A 14,008-nucleotide genomic window follows, 5' to 3' on the forward strand; every position below is an offset into this window, starting at 1 on the left:
TAATTTATATGTTGTTGCTGCCAATGAAAGCCCGTTTTGTTTGATTTACATGCAAATTTTCGTTCACACTCTCACTCACATTCATTCATCTTTGATTAGCTGAGCTCTCCTCGATCTATTTCCCCATTTCTCCCCAGTAATGCAGTTTTTAATTCAATCTTTACTCCCTATTAAGATAAGAAGCCATTAATTAATTCTTCTCTGGTAAAAAAATTAATGGCTCTTTCAAGATTTTGCACAAGCGTAAGATTTCTGATCTTGTTTCTTTGTTTCCCATTAATATCGCTGTGTTCCAATATTCCCAGCCGTGCTTCAACGGTTAAGGGTTTCGACAGCATTTACGGATTCTCCGAGGCCCCGGAGTACGGCAATGGCGTCAACTGCCGTTCATCTGATTCTTTGATTCACGTGGCGACGACCCTGGACTCCGAGTACCTCCGGGGTTCAATGGCGGCGGTGCACTCAGTCCTCCACCACGCGTCGTGTCCAGAGCAAATATTTGTTCACTTCATCGCCGCCGAGTTTGACGAGGCCAGTCCTCGGATACTGAACCGACTCGTCCGATCCATATTCCCCTCGCTCAACTTTAAAGTCTACATTTTCCGAGAAGACACGGTGATAAACCTCATCTCCCCCTCCATACGCTCTGCTTTGGAGAACCCGTTAAACTACGCTCGAAGCTATCTTGGGGGAATTCTGGACCCGTGTGTGAAACGGGTCATCTACCTTGACTCGGATCTTGTAGTGGTGGACGATATCCGCAAACTCTGGGAGGTCCGAATCCCAGAAAAGAAGGTAATCGGAGCCCCGGAATACTGCCACGCGAACTTCACCAAGTACTTCACACGTGCGTTCTGGTCCGATCCGGTTCTGAGCCGGGCATTCGGGTCAAGAAAGCGGTGCTATTTCAACACGGGCGTGATGGTGTTGGAATTGGAGAGGTGGAGGCGGGGTAAGTACGAGATGAAAATCGAGAATTGGATGCAAGTGCAGAGAAAGTACCGGATATATGAGCTGGGTTCATTGCCTCCCTTTTTACTCGTATTCAGTGGGAATGTGGAGCCCATCGATCATAGGTGGAACCAGCACGGCCTAGGTGGGGACAACGTGGCGGGATCCTGTAGGGCGCTGCATCCTGGTCCAGTGAGCCTGCTGCACTGGAGTGGCATGGGGAAGCCTTGGGTTAGGCTTGATCAGAGGAGGCCTTGTCCATTGGATTATCTTTGGGAGCCTTATGATTTGTACATGCCTCATCACCTCAGGGCCTTATGATTTGTTTTCATTGAACGGGGCTGATTGTTTTTCGATCTCCTTTTTTTTTTAGTCGGACGAGAAAAATTAACAAAAATTTGAACTTTAGTATGTAATTTGTGAAAGATTTGATTATATATGCCACTAAACGAGAGGCTAACATGCATCTAAACATGAGGCTAACATTAACTTATTATATTAACCCAACAAAAAAATGGTGCAGTAGCTAGCTAGGTAGAAAAGTTCCAAGTTCTAACATCCAAAAATTGATCACCATTTCTTGTTATTCCTCGGACGAGATAATTTACTTAATTTCACAACGCCGAAAATCTTTCCTATAATTCAAATGCGACTTTCAACTCTGGACAATACAACACTTGGTGTTTTGAATAAGCATGTCGAAATCATTTCAAATTTTATTATTTTCGTGTTATATTTTCTATTATATACAATAACATGTGCATGCATGCATGTTTCCTGCATGACTCATAATTATAATGAGTGTTGAAGCATCCAACTAAAAAATTACCACCAACAATAAAAGACAAAGATGTATCAACGAGAATGTTCATCCTCCGAGGTTCCTTCTGATTCTAGTGACATCTTGACCATTTATCTTAAATCCCTTCTTCAAAACTTCGTCGGGCACGAGCGGTTTCGACGTAAATGTGGCTATGGATGAAATTTGCGCTCCTGGATTCTGACTACTTAATCCGGACACAGCCAGTGCTGGGTTCACAAAATCAAGGTTATATAAAAAATGAATCAAACCTCTTGGAAAGACAAAACAATCACCAGGTCGTAATTGTTGGGTATAAAGATGATTTGTTGTATCAACAAAGCCGACTAAAAGTGAACCCTCGAGTAGAATTGTGACCTCTGACGCTCGAGGGTGAGAATGAAGCGGCACGAGGCCATTACTCGCTATGTCAATTCTTGCCATGACCAAGCCAAAAGAGTTGAGTCCGGGTAAGTTGTTAGTGTTAGTGAGGGTAATATTGAATCCAAATTGGTTCATATCACCTGGCTTGGATAATGTAGATGTAGCGAAATGAGAAGCCAATGTTTGGTCCGGGCTTATGCATGAGACACCATTGGAGAATAAATTTTGACGGTTTTTTGTATCTGCGACACAATAGTCATGAAGTGGATCTGGATCAGATTTGATAGAAACCATATTATAAAATAGAACGAAGACAAATTTGAATAGCGAAACATAGTTAATAATTTTCATGCTAAATTTGTTGTGAGAATAGAAAATTTAAGCCAATAAATTAAGTTGGATTCAAACTTCATGGTTATGATTGTAATTTATATCCACTTGGAAAATATTGAGTAGCTTCGGGGCATCGGAGGAGGATGCGGGAAAGGCAAGTCATAGAGGATTGAAAGTGAAACAAAAGGCATAAACCTAAATAATATGAAGTTATAGGTTAGAAAGGTGCATGCAAAGAGGGCTTTTATTTAGTGTCCATGTCATAATTTATTACTCTATTACTCTTATAAATATATGAGTTTCAATTGTAAATTTTCTAATTTACCCTTCTTTATCTTACATATTATTAATTAAATATTTTAGTCATTCCCAATGTTTTTTTAGGATTTTTATTTCATTTTCTAGGTTAGTCAAGAGTAATTAATTTTTGTCCATTTATTTATTAAAGATATATTAATTGTTAATATTTAATTCATGTCTTAAATCTATTACTCTTATTTATTATCTATCAATTATCTATTATCTATTCTATTACTCTTATAAATATATGAGTTTCAATTGTGAATTTTCTAATTTACACTTCTTTATCTTACATATTATTAATTAAATATTTTTATCATTTTCAATGTTTTTTTTAGGTTTTCTATTTCATTTTCTAGATTAGTCAAGAGTAATTAATTTTTGTCCATTTATCTATTACTCTATTAATCTTATAAATATATGAATTTCAATTGTGAATTTTTTAATTTACCCTTCTTTATCTTACATATTATTAATTAAATATTTTTGTCATTTTCAATGTTTTTTTAGGTTTTCTATTTCATTTTCTAGATTAGTCAAGAGTAGTTAATTTTTGTTCATTTATTTATTATAAAGATATATTAATTTTTAATATTTAATTCATGTCTTAAACTAAAATTTTTTATATTATATTATATTAATTGAAATATGTCTTAATTAAATTAAAGATATATTAATTGTTAATATTTAATTCATGTCTTAAATCTATTACTCTTATTTATTATCTATCTATTATCTATTATCTATTCTATTACTCTTATAAATATATGAGTTCCAATTGTGAATTTTCTAATTTACCCTTCTTTATCTTACATATTATTAATTAAATATTTTTATCATTTTCAATGTTTTTTTAGGTTTTTTATTTTATTTTCTAGATTAGTCAAGAGTAATTAATTTTTTTCCATTTATCTATTACTCTATTAATCTTATAAATATATGAATTTCAATTGTGAATTTTCTAATTTACCATTCTTTATCTTACATATTATTAATTAAATATTTTTGTCATTTCCAATGTTTTTTTAGGTTTTCTATTTCATTTTCTAGATTAGTCAAGAGTAGTTAATTTTTGTTTATTTATTTATTATAAAGATATATTAATTGTTAATATTTAATTCATGTCTTAAACTAAAATTTTTTATATTATATTATATTAATTGAAATATGTCTTAATTAAATTAAAGATATATTAATTATTAATATTTAATTCATGTCTTAAATCTATTGCTCTTATTTATTATCTATCTATTATCTATTATCTATTCTATTACTCTTATAAATATATGAGTTCCAATTGTGAATTTTTTAATTTACCCTTCTTTATCTTACATATTATTAATTAAATATTTTTATCATTTCCAATGTTTTTTTAGGTTTTCTATTTCATTTTCTAGATTAGTCAAGAGTAATTAATTTTTGTCCATTTATCTATTACTCTATTAATCTTATAAATATATGAATTTCAATTGTGAATTTTTTAATTTACCCTTCTTTATCTTACATATTATTAATTAAATATTTTTGTCATTTCCAATGTTTTTTTAGGTTTTCTATTTCATTTTCTAGATTAGTCAAGAGTAGTTAATTTTTTTCCATTTATTTATTATAAAGATATATTAATTGTTAATATTTAATTAATGTTTTAAACTAAAAATTTTTATATTATATTATATTAATTGAAATATGTCTTAATTAAATTTATATGTCTATATATATATATATATATATATATATATATATATATATATATAAAAGTGACACTTTAAAAGTGAAAGTTAAAGAAAATAAAATGATTATATAAGTAGTTAATAATATGAATTTAGTAGAGATAAAGTGGTAAAATAATATGACATATGATATTTAATATGAAATAAAAGTGGCACTTTATTTATTATCATTTTTACTTAATAATTAATATTATTGTCTAATATTTTTGAAAATTTTAAGGACTAATAATGTAATCAACAACATTAATATTTTCTTGTTCAAGGTTATTTCATCCCATGTTTTTAGGGTTGTGTGTATTTTCACATATATATTAAGAAAGTGTTTGTAAAAATAAATTTTGTAAATAAATTTTTCATTTTGCCCATATTTAATGAAATTTTAATAAAATAAAATAATTATAAAAGTAGTTAATAATATGAATTTAATAGGGATAAATTGTTAAAAGAATAGGACATATGATATTTAATATTAAAACTAAATTATATAATTGAGACCGATAAAAAAATAAATGTAGTTTAAATAAGTGAGACATAAAGAGTATGATTATAATTAAGTTTCATGTTGAAATGTGTACTACAATATAATACTTGGCTAATAGAATCTTTTTTTTAAATAATACTTGGCTAATAGAATCAGTTAATACTAATAACATAAAATATTTATACAAGTAGTTAATATGAATTTAATAGGGATAAATCAATAAAAGAATATGAAAATTTAAAAGAATTAATAAACAACATAAATATTTTATTGTTCAAGGTAAAAATATATATTAATTTCGTCCGATTTATTTAGGCTTGTGTGTATTTTCACATATATATAAGAAAGTGTTTGTAAAAATAAATTTTGTAAAAGAATTTTTTATTTTGCCCTTATTTAATTAAATTTTAATAAAATAAAATAATTATACAAGTAGTTTGTAACACCCGGTATTTCTAATTACATAAATCCGCCTGCATAATTAGGATATTTAATTATTTAAATTTATGTTTTATGGGTTAAATAATTATGTGAATTATTTATGCATGATTTAAATTTATTTTTAAGCATTTAACCCATAAATAGTGATTTTTATGATTTTTTAGTATTTTTATTATTTAATCGCGTAGACGGGACCGTGGACGGACGAGATGACAACTTTCTAGCCAAATTATTTTACGAGCCTTTTTGAAGCCTTAAAATATTATTTTGAGTTTTATTATCCCAAAATTTTTAGTATTTAATTTTTAGTTAATTTTAGGGGTCTTTTTTTATCCAAAATTAGTCAAAATATTGACTTTTTAGTATTTTTAAAATTCCCCTAAAATTATATTTCGAGATTTATGTTATATTATCAGATTTTTAAATATTGATTTAAGAGTTTAAGTTGCATATTAGTTATTTAAAACCTTTTATTTAATTATTCAACCTATTTTTTTCTAATTAAACCTAATCATATCAACCTAGCCGACACTTTCTTCCTCCCATATCAGCCGACTTTCACCCCCATCACCTTCTTCCTCATCGATCCCACCTTCAAGGAGACTCCATAGCTACTTTTTCGAAGGTTCCAAGCAAGCCAAGGCACCCCGTCGTCGTCCCGTCGTCCCGAAGCCCGTCGTACACGTTTCTAACTCTACAACTCGGTGAAAGGCATGATTTTCTTCTCTTTTCAATCCTATATCAGTGTATGTATGTGTGTGGGTGTGTAGCATCGAGATATATCATTTTGACAGCAAGTTTTTTTTTAATCTTTCTCTTATGCACTCGGTTTTGGCTTTGTGATGTTCATGTCCACGTTTTTGGCTAACCATGGCTCGTGTGATTGCTGGTCAAGGTGATGTAGGGTCCCTAGGCCAGGTAGGAGTCGGGGGTTAAGGCTGGAAAGGGCTAGGAAAGGGAGGAGACGAGCTGCACCGTGACTGGTGCAGCAGATCGCGCAGCTAGGGTTCGTGGAAGTGGGGTTCGGGCTAGGTGCAGGCGCAGCATGGGGTTCGGGCCAGGGCATGGTTCGAACCGGCAGGACCCTGGGGAGGTCCTGCCGGCGGGGCTCCGGCCACGGTGGCCGGAGCTGGGCTGCAGCAGGCCGTGAAGGCCTGCTGCCCGTACGGCCGAGACAAGGGGGGGGGAAGGATGGTTAGGGTTTCGGGTTCTAGGGTTAGGCTTGGATCCGGGTCGGGTCTTGGGTCCGGGTCGGGTCTAAAATAATATGGGTTAAGTTAAGTGGGTCCGGGTCCGGGTTATTTTATTTGGGCTCGGGTATTTTTATTTTTTTTAGTCTTTAAGTTAATTAGGAATTAAATGGACTAATTAAATTCCCAAAAATTTAATTAGTACCATTTAATTTATTTGGGGTTCATTAAATTATTTTGGGTTAATTTAATTATTTTTGGGCTTTTAATAATTTTTATTTAAATTTTTAAGTTGGCCAGAAATTTTTATGTGCTTGGGAGCCCATGAAAGTTATTGGGCCTGTTAATGGGCTTTTGGGCCCATTGGGCCAGGGTCAGTGTTATTGGGCTTAATTTAGTCTTAATGGGCCAAGTCTTAAGTTAAGTTAATGGGCTTGAGTGTAGGGCCAGCAGTCCAGAACCATCCATGAGAAAAATTGCATGTGTCCTGATTATATATTTAATTATTTTTATGCATTTAAGTTATTTTAATATTTATATTTTAGTAAGAAAATTAAATTAAATATATATGAAGGACACACAATTTATTTAAGTACATGCATTCATGAAATCAATTTTTATGATATGATTTAATTTCTATGGTTGAGCAAAATAAAATATTTTAGGTGGAAATTGAAGTAGTGTGGCCATTTATGTATGGGCAGTTTCTGCCATTTATGTATGGGCAGTTTTCTGCCATTTATGTATGGGTGGTTCGCCACCAGCCTCGTACGATGGTTTCCTAGACTGATCAGTCGCACTATGGGTCACACTTACGGATAGGACCATACGATGTTCAGAAAACAAATGCTCAACAACTTATGTATGTATGATATTATGTATGTTTATTTATGAAATTTATGTATTAATTTTTTTAAACATGCTCATTCATGTATACGTATGTATTAGTAGTAAATTGATTTAAATTATTTTAAACCCTTGTTAGTATGCATGTTGGGCCTCTAGGCTCACTACACTGATATGGTGCAGGTGAGTACGTAGAGGAGCAGGTTACTCCTACCGGTGGTGAGGATCTATGAGCTATGCTGCAGTAGCCCCGTGACCGTGACAGCTTCTATGTCAATGTCATGTGATACATTTTATTATTTTATTTGGGTTGAGGTGTTTGAAATATTTTATTAAATATTTTTAGTGCATGCACATTTTTATTTATTTTATTTATGCAGGATATTTTTAAATTCTAGGGTTGACTCAGTTGTTTAATTATTTTTAAGAATGCATTTTATTTAAGTATTAAAATTATTTATTTATTTAGTCATGAATTTATTTTTAGTATTTTTATTTGGTGCATATATGTATGGGCATATATGTACTTATATTTATTTAGTAGTATAAAAAAAAAAAAAAAATTTCCGCATATTTATTTATTAGAGAGTTAGGGTCGTTTCAGTTGGTATCAGAGCACGGTCCTTGGAGGGGTCACTACTGCTATGCTAACTCAGAAATCCACGCTACCGGTCTGTAAGTTTTAATGTTTATAGTATGATTTAAATTTCTAGAATTTAAGTTAGCCTTAATTTTAAACACTTAGTTATGCAAGGCGATTTATGTAAATAAATATGTGGTGGTGCAGAATGCCTCCCAGACAGGTGAATCGACGTGGGAGACCTCCACATCCACCTCCACCTCCACCGCCACCTCAGCAGCACCCTATTACAGCACTGGAGCAGGCCAGTGCCACTATGATGGCGGGTATTACTGCCTTGCTGGAGCAGCAGGCAGCCCGTCCCAGACTGTCCCACGAGGAGGACGTCGCAGAGAGGTTCCAGAAGAAGGGGCCTAAGGAGTTCTTGGGGACCACCGATCCGCTGGTGGCTGAGGGATGGATTCGCTCTCTTGAGTCCATCTTCGACTATATGGGGATCACAGACACCGACAGGGTGAGCTGTGCGACATACATGATGCGAGGCGATGCAGCCCTTTGGTGGGAGGGTGCAGTCAGAGGAGTCCATCTACCTACACTGACATGGGCTGAGTTCAGGCGTATCTTCTACGCCAAATATTTCACTGAGGATGTGCGCAGTCGCATGATCCGAGAGTTCATGAGTCTCCGTCAGGGGGACAGATCTGTGGTTGAGTATGTGAGCCAGTATGAGAGGGGCTGTCATTTTGTGCCCATGATTGCTGATAGTCCACAGGAGAAGCTGCGACAGTTTGTTGAGGGCCTGAAGGCAGAGATCAGGCATGACGTACGCATGGCAGACGTTTTCACATATGAGTCTGCAGTCAGCCGAGCTTTGCGTTCTGAGGAGGGTCGGACAGCGATCCAGAGAGAGCAACAGAGTAAGAGACAGTTTACGCATACAGGGTATCAGCGACCATCTTCGCAGCCACCTGCGAAGAAGCAGTCTACAGGGCCATCTAAGGGCCCGATTCAGCAGAGGCCTCAGGGGAAGCCACAGCAGCAGACTAGGGGCGGGGCCCCTACTCCAGGGAGATATCCAGTGTGTCCGAAGTGCCAGAAGATGCATTCCGGGCAGTGTCTATTGGGAGCAGGAGTCTGCTATCGTTGCAAGGAGCCAGGGCATCAGATTGCCAACTGCCCGCAGAGGCAGAATGTCAGTGGGCGAGTTTATGTGATGCAGGCTGAGGAGGCAGACCCAGATACCTCCTTGATCACCGGTATACCTAACCCCTAGAAATTTTTTCAATACTTTGCTTTTATTTAATTGCAATCATATTTGAATGCCTGTTTCTTGAGTTTAATTATCAGCATGCTAGGATAAGAATTTTGGTTCTTTGTGATTAGAATTAAGGTATTGTAGTGTTTTAACCTTGGGAGCATAGTGGTATGAATTGTTGGGAATCTTCTGCGTGCAGGGAGAATTCTAGTTGGAGGTAACTCCACGTTTGCGTTGCTAGATTCAGGAGCCACGCATTCGTTTATCTCCCGGGATTTTATCAGACGGATAGGCATTACACCAGAGGTTGTAGACAGTGGTTACGATGTTACCATGCCATCCGGTCAGATTATCACTACCACTAGTGTCGTCAGGGATCTGGCATTGGAGCTGCAGGGACACTCCATCCGAGCAGATCTAGTGGTTCTTCCATTGACTGGGTTTGACATGATTTTGGGTATGGACTGGCTATCAGTTAATGGAGCATCGATTGATTTCCGGCGTAGGACAGTGACAGTGAAGCCAGCAGGAGGGGAGATGTTTACTTTCTTTGCATCTCAGTCTAGCAGTATTCCTCAGATGATATCATTTGTTCGTGCGAGGAAACTGTTGCGCAACGGATGTCAGGGTTTTCTTGCTAGTGTGGTCACTACCTCAGATGTTTCTAGCAGATCTTTATCAGATATAGATGTGGTACGTGACTATCCCGATGTTTTTCCTGACGATGTTGCAGGAGTTCCACCAGTGAGAGAGGTGGAGTTCAGTATTGAGTTGTTGCCGGATACTGTGCCTATCTCTAAGGCACCGTATCGACTTGCTCCTACAGAGATGAGAGAGTTGAAGGAGCAGATTCAAGAGCTGTTGGAGAAGGGTTTTGTTCGCCCTAGCTTTTCTCCATGGGGAGCTCCAGTGTTGTTTGTGAAGAAGAAGGACGGTAGCATGAGATTGTGCATTGACTACCGAGAGCTCAACAGAGTCACAGTGAAGAATAAGTATCCACTACCGAGGATAGAGGATTTATTCGATCAGTTGCAGGGAGCTTCGGTATTCTCCAAGATCGATCTGCGATCTGGCTACCATCAGTTGAGGGTCAGAGATTCAGACGTGTCTAAGACTGCCTTCAGGACACGATATGGACACTATGAGTTCTTGGTGATGCCCTTTGGGTTAACCAATGCTCCAGCAGTGTTTATGGATCTTATGCATCGTGTCTTCCAGCCATATCTAGATCAGTTTGTCATTGTATTCATTGATGACATATTGATCTACTCGAGGAGCATTGAGGAGCACACACAGCATTTGCATACAGCCTTGCAGACGTTGAGGGAGCATCGACTGTTTGCAAAGTTCAGTAAGTGTGAGTTTTGGTTGGAGCAGGTGGCGTTTCTAGGCCACATTATTTCTAGAGATGGGATTGCAGTGGATCAGTCCAAGGTGCAGGCAGTGAGGGATTGGGGGATTCCAAAGAATGCTTCAGAGATTCGTAGCTTCTTGGGTTTAGCAGGATACTATAGGAAGTTCATCAAGGGTTTTTCCTCTATTGCAGTACCCTTGACTTCCTTGACCAAGAAGAACGCGAAGTATAGTTGGAGTCCAGATTGTCAGCGGAGTTTTGATCAGCTGAAGGATGCACTTACTTCAGCACCTGTGTTAGCTATGACAGTGCCACATGAGGAGTTAGTGGTGTACACCGACGCGTCCAAGCTTGGGTTGGGCGCAGTACTTATGCAGAGTGGCAGAGTTATCGCATATGCGTCGCGACAGTTGAAGATTCATGAGCAGAACTATCCGACGCATGATTTGGAGCTTGCAGCAGTGGTATTTGCGTTGAAAATTTGGAGGCATTATCTTTACGGCGAGAAGTGCAAGATTTTCACCGATCACAAGAGCCTCAAGTACTTCTTCACCCAGAAGGAGTTGAACATGAGGCAGCGCAGATGGCTTGAGCTTGTTAAGGACTACGACTGTGACATTAGCTACCATCCGGGTAAGGCTAATGTAGTGGCAGATGCTTTGAGTCGAAAGTCGTCAGTGGTATCATGTTTGACTGCACAGTTACCACTACAGACCGAGATTCAGAGATTTGGTTTGGAGTGCTATCCGAGGGGCCATGCACCGAGTTTGTCAGTGTTGACGGTGCAGCCAGTGTTGAGAGATCGGATTAGAGAGGGACAGTCCACTGATGAGGAGCTACAGCGATGGAGACAGAGAGATGAGGCCAGAGGTAATCTCTTGTATACAGTGGAGGATGGCATCGTTCAGTACCGTGGGAGGATGTGGGTACCGAACGTTGATCAGTTGAGAGCCGAGATTCTAGCAGAGGCTCATGCATCTCCGTACTCCATTCACCCCGGAAGTACGAAGATGTACCGAGATTTGCAGTTATTGTATTGGTGGCCTGGGATGAAGAGTGACATCGGGAGAGTGGTGTCAGAGTGCTTGACTTGTCAGCAAGTCAAAGCAGAGCATCAGCGTTCAGCGGGACTTCTTAGACCTCTCCCTATTCCGGAATGGAAATGGGAGAATATTACGATGGACTTTGTAGTTGGCTTACCGAGGAGTACCAGAGGGTGTACAGCGATTTGGGTGATTGTGGATAGACTCACCAAGTCAGCTCATTTCTTGCCGGTAAGGATTACTTACACTTTGACACAGTATGCAGAGCTTTACATCAGAGAGATTGTTAGACTGCATGGCATACCAGTGTCTATTGTATCAGACAGAGATCCGAGGTTCACCTCAGCGTTTTGGAAGAGTCTGCACACAGCTTTGGGGACTAGACTCTTATTCAGTACAGCTTTTCATCCCCAGACAGATGGTCAGTCCGAGAGAGTGATCCAGGTTCTCGAGGATCTTCTGAGAGCTTGTGTCATCGATTTTCGAGGATCTTGGGAGACTAGACTGCCATTAGTGGAGTTTACCTATAACAACAGCTTTCAGTCGTCTATAGGTATGGCTCCATATGCAGCACTGTATGGGAGGAGATGCAGATCTCCGGTGCATTGGGATGAGGTTGGAGAGAGGATTTTGTTGGGTCCAGAGATTGTGCAGCAGACAGCTGACATAGTGACGCAGATTCGAGACAGGATGAGGACAGCGCAGAGTCGGCAGAAGAGTTATGCAGATGCCAGACGACGCGATTTGGAGTTCGCGGTAGGTGATCACGTATTCTTGAAGGTGTCACCTATGAAGGGAGTAGCGCGTTTCGGGCGGAGAGGCAAGCTTAATCCGAGATACATAGGGCCATTCGAGATCTTGGAGCGAGTTGGCACGTTGGCCTATCGTTTAGCTCTACCTCCAGGGCTAGCGGCAGTGCACAACGTATTCCATGTATCCATGCTTCGGAGATATGTCTCCAATCCGTCGCATGTATTGGATTTTGAGCCCTTACAGTTACCACCAGATCTTGTTTACGAGGAGAGGCCAGTGCGGATTTTGGCTAGAGAGGAGCGGAGGCTTAGGACGCGGGTCATACCGATGGTCAGAGTCCAGTGGCTGAATCACTCGGAGGAGGAAGCTACTTGGGAGACCGAGGAGGATATGAGGACTCGCTACCCGGAGTTGTTCGGGTAAGTACTTTAATTTCGAGGACGAAATTCAATTTAAGGGGGGGAGAATTGTAACACCCGGTATTTCTAATTACATAAATCCGCCTGCATAATTAGGATATTTAATTATTTAAATTTATGTTTTATGGGTTAAATAATTATGTGAATTATTTATGCATGATTTAAATTTATTTTTAAGCATTTAACCCATAAATAGTGATTTTTATGATTTTTTAGTATTTTTATTATTTAATCGCGTAGACGGGACCGTGGACGGACGAGATGACAACTTTCTAGCCAAATTATTTTACGAGCCTTTTTGAAGCCTTAAAATATTATTTTGAGTTTTATTATCCCAAAATTTTTAGTATTTAATTTTTAGTTAATTTTAGGGGTCTTTTTTTATCCAAAATTAGTCAAAATATTGACTTTTTAGTATTTTTAAAATTCCCCTAAAATTATATTTCGAGATTTATGTTATATTATCAGATTTTTAAATATTGATTTAAGAGTTTAAGTTGCATATTAGTTATTTAAAACCTTTTATTTAATTATTCAACCTATTTTTTTCTAATTAAACCTAATCATATCAACCTAGCCGACACTTTCTTCCTCCCATATCAGCCGACTTTCACCCCCATCACCTTCTTCCTCATCGATCCCACCTTCAAGGAGACTCCATAGCTACTTTTTCGAAGGTTCCAAGCAAGCCAAGGCACCCCGTCGTCGTCCCGTCGTCCCGAAGCCCGTCGTACACGTTTCTAACTCTACAACTCGGTGAAAGGCATGATTTTCTTCTCTTTTCAATCCTATATCAGTGTATGTATGTGTGTGGGTGTGTAGCATCGAGATATATCATTTTGACAGCAAGTTTTTTTTTAATCTTTCTCTTATGCACTCGGTTTTGGCTTTGTGATGTTCATGTCCACGTTTTTGGCTAACCATGGCTCGTGTGATTGCTGGTCAAGGTGATGTAGGGTCCCTAGGCCAGGTAGGAGTCGGGGGTTAAGGCTGGAAAGGGCTAGGAAAGGGAGGAGACGAGCTGCACCGTGACTGGTGCAGCAGATCGCGCAGCTAGGGTTCGTGGAAGTGGGGTTCGGGCTAGGTGCAGGCGCAGCATGGGGTTCGGGCCAGGGCATGGTTCGAACCGGCAGGACCCTGGGGAGGTCC

At 38.1% G+C, this 14,008-nt stretch overlaps 3 protein-coding genes across 3 annotated transcripts; 2 read left to right on the top strand and 1 right to left on the bottom strand.

The window, feature by feature from the left end:
- Positions 1–35: 35 nt before the first annotated feature.
- LOC140881063 (probable galacturonosyltransferase-like 9) lies at positions 36–1,324 on the top strand. The gene has a single exon (XM_073286057.1). It carries the CDS (start codon positions 217–219, stop codon positions 1,270–1,272), a length of 1,056 nt encoding a protein of 351 aa, XP_073142158.1. The 5' UTR covers positions 36–216; the 3' UTR covers positions 1,273–1,324.
- Positions 1,325–1,673: 349 nt separating this feature from the next.
- LOC140881064 (germin-like protein subfamily 1 member 1) lies at positions 1,674–2,503 on the bottom strand. Its single transcript, XM_073286058.1, has one exon. It carries the CDS (start codon positions 2,483–2,485, stop codon positions 1,820–1,822), a length of 666 nt encoding a protein of 221 aa, XP_073142159.1. The 5' UTR covers positions 2,486–2,503; the 3' UTR covers positions 1,674–1,819.
- Positions 2,504–12,377: 9,874 nt separating this feature from the next.
- Positions 12,378–12,863, top strand: LOC140878221 (uncharacterized). The gene has a single exon (XM_073281828.1). The coding sequence runs from the start codon at positions 12,378–12,380 to the stop codon at positions 12,861–12,863; it is 486 nt and encodes a 161-aa protein (XP_073137929.1).
- The last annotated feature ends 1,145 nt before the right edge of the window (positions 12,864–14,008 follow it).

This window comes from Henckelia pumila, chromosome 2 (assembly GCF_033568475.1).
Source record: "Henckelia pumila isolate YLH828 chromosome 2, ASM3356847v2, whole genome shotgun sequence".
Taxonomy (NCBI): domain Eukaryota; kingdom Viridiplantae; phylum Streptophyta; class Magnoliopsida; order Lamiales; family Gesneriaceae; genus Henckelia; species Henckelia pumila.

Coding starts and splice junctions, on each gene's coding strand:
- LOC140881064 (XM_073286058.1), bottom strand. CDS start 2,485: ATGAAAATTATTAACTATGTTTCGCTATTCAAATTTGTCTTCGTTCTA.
- LOC140881063 (XM_073286057.1), top strand. CDS start 217: ATGGCTCTTTCAAGATTTTGCACAAGCGTAAGATTTCTGATCTTGTTT.
- LOC140878221 (XM_073281828.1), top strand. CDS start 12,378: ATGAGGACAGCGCAGAGTCGGCAGAAGAGTTATGCAGATGCCAGACGA.